This window comes from Lampetra planeri, chromosome 7 (genome assembly GCF_965212315.1).
Source record: "Lampetra planeri chromosome 7, kcLamPlan1.2.h2, whole genome shotgun sequence".
Taxonomy (NCBI): domain Eukaryota; kingdom Metazoa; phylum Chordata; class Hyperoartia; order Petromyzontiformes; family Petromyzontidae; genus Lampetra; species Lampetra planeri.
The window spans coordinates 4,855,331-4,866,715 of NC_136113.1; the positions used below are offsets into that span (position 1 = coordinate 4,855,331).

At 54.0% G+C, this 11,385-nt stretch overlaps 1 protein-coding gene across 2 annotated transcripts; it reads right to left on the bottom strand.

The window, feature by feature from the left end:
* Nucleotides 1–1,306: 1,306 nt before the first annotated feature.
* Nucleotides 1,307–9,707, bottom strand: TRMT61A (tRNA methyltransferase 61A). Of its 2 annotated transcripts, none has more exons than XM_078596041.1 (5): nt 9,603–9,707; nt 5,272–5,656; nt 4,024–4,290; nt 3,192–3,331; nt 1,307–2,686 (listed from the first exon to the last, which is right to left on the bottom strand). In XM_078596041.1, exons 2-5 carry the CDS (start codon nt 5,603–5,605, stop codon nt 2,492–2,494), a joined length of 936 nt encoding a protein of 311 aa, XP_078452167.1. In that variant the 5' UTR covers nt 5,606–5,656; nt 9,603–9,707; the 3' UTR covers nt 1,307–2,491. The 2 variants fall into 2 exon arrangements, with proteins under 2 accessions (XP_078452167.1, XP_078452168.1); XM_078596042.1 differs by having other exon boundaries at nt 5,272–5,653; nt 9,603–9,689.
* Nucleotides 9,708–11,385: the final 1,678 nt, after the last annotated feature.

An 11,385-nucleotide genomic window follows, 5' to 3' on the forward strand; every position in this document is an offset into this window, starting at 1 on the left:
GAGACCATGAAACCTGCTCACGCTTTGAGAACCAAGACGAGGCAACTGCCCTGTCGGTCGGCTCGATTTACAGCATTGCCGCCGCCGGGACACAGTTTGTCAATGGCGATGGTAGCAAAATATGTCGGGCTCGAGTTTCTGCATCACGCCCCCGGCTACGCATCCGGCAACAAACCCACAGCACGCATTGGAGGCCTTCACGGCCCCACGGGCTTCTATCTCGGAGCCTCTGACCCCACCCCAGGCGTTTCTGGATCCCCTGTCCGGGCCCCCTCGACGCCCATCTCAGGCCCGTGCACACCGTATAAGGGTGGTGGACCCGACCCAGGACCTCCGGATCGACCCCGGCTGTTTAGACTCTGCTCGGACACTGGAACGAGGGAGAAATGAGACGTGGAGCACCTCGCTTTAGCGAAACGACGCACGGAGACCCCTTTCCCCTGCCTGGAAAGACATTCCAGTGTTCTATTTCTGCTTGAAACAAGAAAAAAAACACCACCACCCACAGTAACAAAAAACGATGAGCCAGGAAAAACGAGCTCCTTGCAAGGAATTCTGTTGACGCAAGTGTCGGCTCCCGAGGGAACGCTGCGCTCCACGTTCGAAGGGAGCGACAGGAGGGGTCAACAGCTGCGTCCAGGATTAGAGACGGCGCCGTAGGGGGGGGGGGGCGTTGGGGGGCGTTGGCGGGTGGGGGGCTGGAGGTACAAAGTGGGGGGCAGATACAGGCACAGCTCCACACGGGAAAAATGTCCCAGGGCCAAAGTCTTAAATGCAACCACACACGCACGCACGAGCCCCGGGCCGCTCGTTGATAAGCGAGCACGGCAACCGGTTACTGGGGTCGTATGCAAAACTTCAGGGGGCTTGTCACTTACAAAATGACATATTTTGAGAAACCCAAGTGGCTCAAGAGGTCAAAGTGCTGAGCTAAGCTGTGACTTTGGGTACGAATGGAGGTCGCTGCTAGTGACTGAACTGTTAAACTGCGCTCCCAAGCATGGCGGAGTTGATGATCTAAGTCCAGTCACCAATGACTGCACAAAAAAAGACTCCTCACATAAAATTTGAGCTTGCACCGAATTTTGTTGAATTTCATCTCTGCGAGTTAAATAAATATCCATTTGACTCTCATGCGATGCTCATTGCTCTGTCAAGCGGGGTGGATGTGAAAACGCTGCGCCCCAATGTGTAGAGTGAAGGTCATCTGAAGAGGCTTCTCAGCAGCAGTTCTACAATTTCCACTTCCACGGGCCCAAACGGACTTGTCTCAAGACACAACACCAAAAGCACAATCCGGACAAAATTGCAGAAAAGCACAAATCGTTTATATTTTGTTGCATTAAAATAAAACACGAGTTAAAAAAAAAAACTACTCAGTTAAGAGTTCTCCAAACTGGAGGGCGCAGGTGCGGCCCGGCACGATGAAATTACGTCGTCGGCAGTTTTAATGGGGTGCGCCTCTGGAAATCTAAAAAGAAAAACATTTACTGTACAAACGAAACAGGAGGCACACTCGCGACTACCCCAACGCACACTGCTATAGATCCCTCCTTGAACAAAAAAATGTAATTATAAAATACCGCCACTTACAGCGCGGGCTAACGAGCGGCAACAGCTGCGCCGCCGGGCGCGGGTATTTTTATCCGCATTGTGGTGCCCCCCCCCAGCGCCCCCCGCCGTGCCCCCCGCGACGTGCCACCTACTTGGCAGCCCCCCGCGCGCGGGCGGCCGTTGCGCAACACCCTCCTCCCCGCACCGGGATCCGAGTTTGACTCGGAGGTCGGCGCCACGCTCGGCAAACCTAAATTTAAACCCCCTCCACGCCCCTCTCCCTCCACGCCCCCTCTCCCCGGTGCGTGACCTCCGCGGCCGAGCGAGGCACGCTGACCGCCTGGTTGCACCGATAAACGGCGATCAACAGCGCGGGACGAAGCACGCGGCCGCACCCCCCCCACCACACCCACCCTCCGCCGCCGCCCGCGTGTCGGTGATCGTTTTTTGCGAGCTCAACGAGGGCGGCTCACACGCCGAGGGTGAGGGTTCAGGTTGCGGGTTAGCTTTTGGATTAGGGGGCACGGAGGAGCAAGGGGTGGAAGCATCGAGAGTCCAATTGGGCAGTGGCAGCGGCAGGTGGTGCCAAGGTTCCTTGCCCGGCAGATTCTCGGCGCTGCCGTTCAACTCGAGCAAACGGCAGCAAACCACGGCAGCCACGGCAACCACGGCAACCACGGCAACCGCGGCAACCGCGCCGAATCGAAGCGCAGCTCGAGGAGGCGAGCCCCGCCTTTCACCGCTCGCACACAGCGACGCGACGGGGACCAATCTCGAGTTCTAGAGGCGGAGACGTTCCCCGGAGCGTCTGAATGTTGATCTGTGCCCGTCAATGCACGAGGCGAGGGAGGGTGGGGAATAGAAAAAAAAATATGAACAAAAAAAATAAAAATAAAATAAGCGGAGAAGTTCGTTGACGCCGATCTTGTGAGGCCGGCTACACCGCCGGAGGAAGCGTGGCGAAGGTGAGGTACCCGGTATGTCCCGGCATCTCCCTGGGGGGGCAGCCCGCCTTGAAGCTGTAAACCCCCCGCGAGCTGTCCACGACCCCCACGGGCACGGCGTGCGGGGCACGGGGCCGCCCCCCCCCATCTCCGGACGCCCGGACGCCCCCCTGCCCCAGGTCCGGAACCTGTGCCAAAAACACGCGCACCGGAATATAGGCCATCAGCTGCCGCTGGGAATTTGACGAAGCAAGGACGTGGTGACACGCGTACACGTGGTGACACGCGTACGCATTCATTGTGGCGATGCCCGACCGTCAACGCGTGCTCGTAATTGCACAGACGAGGATTGTAGAGCGTCTGAGCGCAGGTGCACGTCGACTCGCCGAGATGCAACATCTCCCACATCCGTGGGCACGTACCTCCGCAGGCCTGCGTAGGTGCTTGTACTCGCGCGGACTCACGTGAACTTGGCTCTTCAAACACGGATGTCGCGTCAATTCGCTTAACCCAGGGCTGCCGCATTTGCCACTCGCGGTGTCCGCGCTAACACTTACGCGTGCGCTACCGCCGTCGCGGGTGCCCACCGCCCGTACACGCGCGCGTCTTTGTGTGACCGCTAGCATGCACGCGCGTGTCCGCCGGTGCGCACGTCCACGCCGGTGCGCGCGTCTACGCCGGTGCGCGCGGTACCGGCAGGTTGATGGTGCGGACGTCGAGTGGGCGCAGCAACACCTCGAGAGTGGAGGGCTCCACGAAGCCGAGCCCCGCGAGCGCCTGGCACGTGCGCTGCACCTGCTCGATGCACGGGGAGAAGGAGCAGAGGCGCCCGCCTGCACCGACACGCGCGCGCGCACGGGAACCGCTTTTAGCGCCGTGGACTCTCGGGGTGAGCGTCGTTCGCGAGCAGCTCTTAGGAATGCCGTGGGCAACACGACGGGATGGTGTGGCCAGAAAAACTCCAAACGACCGTCGTCTCCCCAGTGCCGAGGTTTGCGCACAGGCCCAAGTACGCGCTCGTGCAAGGCCGAGTTAGACTGGCCGAGGTTCAGGAGAGGTTATCCATGGCCAAGATGCGAGGACAGGCAGGCGAGCTCACTCGGCAAAACTTCACGCACTGGGCAACAGGCGGTCGTTCGCAGCCTCTGCTGCACCGTCGACGTTGAAGATGCTGCAGCGTCTTAAGGTCCTTCGCAAGAGTGAGCCATTGTGTTTGTGTCGGCGTCATAGCCGTGGTGCGGACAATCAACCAACACTACAAATGCAATGAACAGCTGTGTCAAGGTGGTCTACGCGAGCCCAGGTCTCCCCCGCTAAATGGGATGAGGAATCTCACTGAACTCTTACACAATGCAGATTTTACAGATTCACATGATGGTAAAAGTGAAGAAATTAATCAAATTCATGCGTTGTGACCACAAATTACGACCTCTCATCGCATCACGGAGGTGGGGGTGAATGGAGGAAAGCGAATAAAAGAGATGGGGCGAATCGCGGAGTCGGGGGTCAATGTCGTGGCACAGACCCGAGGTCTTCATGGCGTCGCGTGCGTGGGGGACAGCGTCCCAGGGCGAGGGGATGTCGAGGAAGACGGCGTCGGCCACGCCGGCGACGCCGAATCCCTCGCGGCAGACGTCCCGGCAGCGCACGGTGGCGAGCCGCCCCACGCCGTGCCGCTCAAACTCCTCGGCGGCGCTGGCCGCTCGCTGCTCGTGGAACTCCACCGTGTGCAGGTGGCCCGAGGGCGCGATGGTGCGCAGCAGCGCGTGCGACAGCGAGCCGCTCCCCGTGCCTGCGGGGGGGGCGAGGGGCGGGACACGGGCGGGACGATGACCACGCCATTAGCCCTCGCTCGCACAAAGCTAGCCCCCCGGTTCGTTGTTGCTCGAATTTGATTGGCCGAACGAATTTAATCGGACCAAACAGCCACCTTTTGAGAGGACGCGACAAGCCACCGCCAGGTCACGGCAGGTTAGAATGGGTTAATCGCAATAATGGAGTGGTGGCGCAGTGGTCGGCAGCGCACTGTGATGATTCACCTGGGAATCGTTTTTTCTTCCCCGCCGTGCAAAGGCTCCAATTTAAACAGAAAACACAGATGGCGTCCGTCACACCAGTCACTGTGTAAGTAGTGCTTACAACTAATTTGCATATTGTACATAATCAATTGTTACATTGCACGATCCGATTCATGTACCTCCAGCGTGAGAATCGACTGAAAGTGATGATCATGATTCGATGCATCCTCGTTGCATGTCCACCAACCAGACCCAAGCGCGGGTCCTTCCAAAGGCCCTATCCACCACTTCTATTTGGCCGGTGCCCCTTTTCGCGTACTGCTCACTTTTTATTTTGCGTATTCACAGAACCACGCAGCTTAACAGAGAGCTTGGTCTCAAAACACATTTACAACATTAGCCATAGTAATAGGTTTTTTACCCTTTCAACTGGTACAAAACTGACACCTTTATACAAGGGATCATGTTTGCATCATTATCATAATGAGCATTATCATTATCAGAGTTGTTTCTTTTTGTTTGCATTTTGTCTGCTTGTGTTGTGGTTATTGCAAACATGATCCCTTGTATAAAGGTGTCAGTTTTGTACCAGTTGAAAGGGTAAAAAACCTATTACTATATTTTGCCACTGGTAAAGGAGATGTCTCATAACATTAGCTATGTCCCCGCAACCGCAAACAGCGGCGCATCTGGAGAAGCCGACCACCGCCGTCAACGCCACCGCCACCGCCGCCGCCACGACGACAACAACGCACCGGACTCGCACACCACCGATCCAGGCCGCAGGTCCAGCATGAGCGTCACCATGGCGATGTCGGTGCTGTAGAGGATCTGCGTGCGGTGCGGCAGCGATCGCGTCCAAAGCTCGGGCGTCGGGTGCAGCGCGTAGGCCCAGCCGCCCGTGCGGCCGCAGGCCACGCGCGAGCCGAACGGGCGTCCCAGCAGCGCGTCCGAGTGGCGCACGGCGCCGAAGCGCGTCTGCGTGACAGCGCCGGCCTTGGCCCGCACGGGCAGCAGCGCGTCGTGGCCCAGGTAGAGGATGACCGTGTCGCCGTCGCGCACACGCGCGCCGTACTCCGCAAAGCTCATGTCGCCCGAGATGCGAGCGTTCGCGCGTTCGCTCGGTCGCTCCTTCTCCTGCTGTTGGGGGTCGGACGAGGGTCAGGGGGGCGTGGTAGGCGATCACGTGTACAGTTCGACCTCGTCGCATCTCTTTATCAATCCACTGCTTGATGAGGGTTCTCCTGCATGCCGTGCAATGTGTGGGGCTCGTTCGACCACTCTACTTAAGCAAGCCGGTCGGCGACGGTTGGTGAACGCGGAGAGCATAGATGTGAGAGCGTTGCTGTTGTACAGTACCGCAATTGATTTTACTGCAATGCCCTCTGATGCCCACCACATAACCCCACAGCCTACAGCAACCTGTTTGTGCATGGAGGTCACCCGCCCAAGCACGCTGAAAGCTCAACTCGGCTTAACTTCGGTGAGATCAGGTGCATTCTGGGTGAAGAGGTCAAAGGCACGTGATCACAATTATATTAAAATTGTGCTCTTGGCGGTGCTGTTGTCGCGAGGTGACAAAACATTCGTTAGAAGCTCCAGCGGCGAGCGGTGCACCGCCTTGTGGCCTGGAAGACGTTACAAAATTAATCCTCGAGCATCACCAACAGCAGGTCTCTTTGTCCACACATATGGGGGCGGCGATGGATCAGTGTTCAAGTCGCAACCCTCGTCGGTACCCGAGCCCCCCCACCCCCAACGCTCGCGCCGTTCGTTTGCCCCCGCAATCAGACGGACGCGTCTAATTTTCAGGTATGGAATCTAGTCAGCTTCAGTGAAAAAACTAGATTACATAAGTAGTAGATTTGAAGCTTTCGTGACTGCAAGGATTCATATTCTTAGGTTTTTTCCAGTAAAGTCACGTAGGTAAAAAATCAAAATTAATAAAAGTAAAATCAAATAAAAAACCTAAGAATATATATTACATAACTCGATACGCTTGAGAGCCCGGTTTAAACACAGGTGGCTGACAGCCAGATTTCAGGAGTGCTGGCTCAGAATGTATCTCTGACACCGTGTCACGAGGCCCCCTCGTATACAATTTATATCTCACGACAATTTACATCTCATAGACGGGTCTCAAGTATATTTTGTTTCACCAGGTGAGATATTAAGAGAACAGGATAGTCTAATTTGCTAAAGTTACCTGGGGCATTACTCTGCCAGTCGGGGGCAATGATGGCTCTGCTTTAAAAAAAAAAGTTTATTTGCAAATTAAATTTTTTATTTCGACCCTAGCGCCGGCACACAACGGCCTCCTGCTGCCAACGACGTCAGCGGATCATTAACTTCCACTATTAAGCAGACGGCGCTTGTATTATTACGCGGTATGCTTTTCATTACCAAATAAGAAGTCACTTTGTTGAGCTATCATTTGTGGCCAAGTAGCATCTGTATCAAAGTTATAAAGCTCAATGGGCCTTACCTGGTAAAGTACAAAAAATGTTTTTAATAGTTTTTAGTTTAGCCGCACCCGCGGTATTAACCAGGGCGGCCGCTGGATTTGAACCCCGAACCTCCGCAACAACGAGCGGCGAACGCGCTGCCGCCACAGGCCGCGTCATCGCCCAACAATAACGAAGATAGCGAGGAGGGAAGATGTGATTTGAAAACAATCAGGGCGAGCAAACACCGGGGGGATTGCATCGGGATGATTGAGTGATGTGCGATAGACGCATAAGGTAAGAGGGGGTACGAACTGAATGCGAGAGATCTGAGACTCTAAAATCAACGGAAGCTCCTGGCAAATGTGGAAGAAGCCACAAGCGAGCCCTGGTGGAAGAACGGCCGATGACACAAGAGAAGAGGGAATCCGCGATGATGGAGAATAGTGCAGGACTGCTGCTGCCAGGCCAACACTGCGAGCGACTGAAATTTTACGATGGAGTCGATTCGTGGGCCAGTTACAAAATCCCACGTTCGCTTGTTTTACTCTGGATTGAAAAATACGCGAAACGTTCGTGAAGTTAACTTGTGCTACACAGCTGACCACAGGGCTCCCGTGTCGTAACCTCGGCCACCGTGCCACTCACACCACAGCGAGGATTGAATTCCCTCGCTTGGGAATAAAAGTACGGACCGGATTACATACAGGGTGGGATTTTATACCCGGTCACAAGCGACGTGGCCATGGAAAGGACCCTCCTACGGGAGTCTGCACTTTCAACGGAGAAGCATCAACACGACACGAATAATCTCTCTCTCTGTTGAAGCCCTCTCGTCGTGACCAGAAGCAGCAGTAAGCGGACCGCGACATTGGCAACGAAATCCTGCAGCACTCAATGCTGCTGCTGCCGGCTGCGTTGTGGCCAATGCAGAAACACGCGTGGTTGTACTGTACTACGCTCCCAGGTCTATGTTCCACGCGTTCGCCAACCCACGTTGACCAGCGTGGCGAAGAATGCGGTCCAGTACCGGGGACAGGGATAATCCCGTCCCCAAGACGCGCGTGGCTTGGGGTGGGCCCCTCATCCAGCAGTGGATTGGCCAAAGAATGCCGTAACGTGATGGGGGTTGATAACGCGACGATCGTGACGGGCATGATGAAGGCAATGACACGTATTGTGTACGGGTATCGAACTCGTGTGTCCGACAACTTGGGAGACCGAGCGGCTCCACCACCAACCTTCAAGACCCCTTACAACCCCAGCCACCCCACGGCCAGTCACCCTGGTGTCTGCTGAGACACCGCCAACAAATACGAAGGCTACGTTCAACCCTTATCCCCCTGCTGCTACCTTAGTCTGCTACTCCACGTGTTAGTCCCCTGCTGCCTGAGTCTGCTACTCCACGTGTTAGTCCCCTCCTGCCTGAGTCTGCTACTCCACGTGTTAGTCCCCTGCTGCCTGAGTCTGCTACTCCACGTGTTAGTCCCCTGCTGCCTGAGTCTGCTACTCCACGTGTTAGTCCCCTCCTGCCTGAGTCTGCTACTCCACGTGTTAGTCCCCTGCTGCCTGAGTCTGCTACTCCACGTGTTAGTCCCCTGCTGCCTGAGTCTGCTACTCCACGTGTTAGTCCCCTCCTGCCTGAGTCTGCTACTCCACGTGTTAGTCCCCTCCTGCCTGAGTCTGCTACTCCACGTGTTAGTCCCCTGCTGCCTGAGTCTGCTACTCCACGTGTTAGTCCCCTCCTGCCTGAGTCTGCTACTCCACGTGTTAGTCCCCTGCTGCCTGAGTCTGCTACTCCACGTGTTAGTCCCCTGCTGCCTGAGTCTGCTACTCCACGTGTTAGTCCCCTCCTGCCTGAGTCTGCTACTCCACGTGTTAGTCCCCTGCTGCCTGAGTCTGCTACTCCACGTGTTAGTCCCCTGCTGCCTGAGTCTGCTACTCCACGTGTTAGTCCCCTCCTGCCTGAGTCTGCTACTCCACGTGTTAGTCCCCTCCTGCCTGAGTCTGCTACTCCACGTGTTAGTCCCCTCCTGCCTGAGTCTGCTACTCCACGTGTTAGTCCCCTCCTGCCTGAGTCTGCTACTCCACGTGTTAGTCCCCTCCTGCCTGAGTCTGCTACTCCACGTGTTAGTCCCCTCCTGCCTGAGTCTGCTACTCCACGTGCTAGTCCCCTGCTGCCTGAGTCTGCTACTCCACGTGTTAGTCCCCTCCTGCCTGAGTCTGCTACTCCACGTGTTAGTCCCCTCCTGCCTGAGTCTGCTACTCCACGTGTTAGTCCCCTCCTGCCTGAGTCTGCTACTCCACGTGCTAGTCCCCTGCTGCCTGAGTCTGCTACTCCACGTGTTAGTCCCCTCCTGCCTGAGTCTGCTACTCCACGTGTTAGTCCCCTCCTGCCTGAGTCTGCTACTCCACGTGTTAGTCCCCTCCTGCCTGAGTCTGCTACTCCACGTGTTGGCCCGAGGCCTGGACCGCGCAAAGAGGCCCCTACTAAGACCGCCCCCCCCGACCGAATCTACCCAAAGCACCTGGGGGGGGGGGGTGAGCTGCCCTGTCCCGTACCCTCGTCCTGTGCTGCCCCCCCCCTCACCCTGCCCCCTCACCCCCCTCACCCTGCTCCCCCCCTCACCCTGCCCTCTTACCCTGCCCACGCTGCCCCCGTCTGCTGCCCCGGCACCCGCGTTCGAGCCTGTTCCGACACGGCGACTATCCGCGCTGGGAAATGTAGAGACCGCCTTGCCTACGCGCCTATCTGTGGTAGGAAATGTAGTGCGATTTCCGGACGTCGCCTATCCGTGTTGGGAAATGCAGACGTTGGTTCGCGCGGATACCTATTAGTGATAGGGAATTAAAAGTGCTCCTACAGACGCTTATCCGTGCTAGGAAATGCATGGTTGGCCGACATAACGTGTTGCAAATGTAATACAAATGTGGGCACGTGTTCAGTAGGTAAAAAATTAACCCGTAAAAACAAAGTTTTCACTATAAATCCTTTATATGCGTGGCGGCTAGAGTCCTCTCGTCCTCTGGCTTGAGATGGCTGCCACCTATGGGTCAGATGATTGCATTGTACCATTAAGCAATTGGTAATTAAATATATTTTTGTCCTAAAAAGTATAAAATTTTGGAAAAAAAATTTCACTCAAATAAATTGTCACGCACAACGAGTCTGTGTGCAAAATGTCAGCTCGATTGGATCACGGGAAGTGCGTTAAAAAAACGACCGAAAGATTTGCACGGTCGTAAGCGTGCAAGCAAGCAAGTGAACTTAATAAAAAGGATTTTAAAATGTAGAGGCCCATGCCAACCTCTACTGGATGACCATACTTCACCACAAGGCCGTAATTATAATATTTATTGGGGGAGACACCCCCCCCCTATATTCAAATATGCTCATAATGTCCCCCCCAATATATTGCTATAAAAATTTTAATTGCTATGTAAATAAAAACAACAATTTGCTAAACCTCGGCCACAATATCTGCACTTGTTTTCATATAAATCAATGCATACATTTCTGTTTATATGATTGTGGTTATGGTTGTACTTTATTAATCCCTAATCTCTGCCATTACATACAATGAAACAAGAAATGGTAAAAAAGTAAAAACAGAGCAATGTAATACAATACACTATTAGACATTATTGTAAATTTTTATCAAAAGTCTATCCCATGTGTTAGTGATTTTTTTTTTATTTTAGGCAGGAAATTAGTTTTTAAATTTAGATATTTTTCTGGGTTGAGACCCCCAGACACCCTGGAAGATTTGTTGACTCCATGGCTTCGGCCTTGCTTCACCAGGCTGGTCAGTGCAGGAGCTACTGATGTTAGCTGCGGCCAGAGATTGCATGAGAAGCCCAGGAGGGCGTTAACCACGACGCCACCAACCTCCACCCCAAATGTTACGTGCATTCGAATGTATTGTGAACGATCCTTAATTAGACGATTGTGCTGTGTGCACAAGGGACATTCTGAAAAGTATCTCTCTAACCTTAAGACATGCAATAATGTGCGAAGGGCCCAACTTATTTCGCAGATCAATAAAATCAATTCTGACATGTCCACGTGTTTCTTTGCGATCAGTAACTGTTTAATCTCGATACGAGGACACGTCAAAGTGAGTCATTAAACCAAGGTTTGATTTTTTTTATTATTAAATAAGAGCTTTGATGAAGTAAGCTTGCTTTTCGTGTTGGAAAATTATAAGGAATTTATGTGCTTGTGCAATTTTAATTTATATACTAATTTTTTTGTTATCTATTTTTATTGACTTGCTTACCTTTTCTGTACTTTGCACTCCTGTGATATATTTTTTTGGTATTGGTTGTTGTTGTTGTGACTTGCTCACCTGCCCTACTGTGAGAGACAGAAAAAAGAGCTTCATAGCTCATCGGATTCCTCCAGGATAAAATAAAGACTCCGAG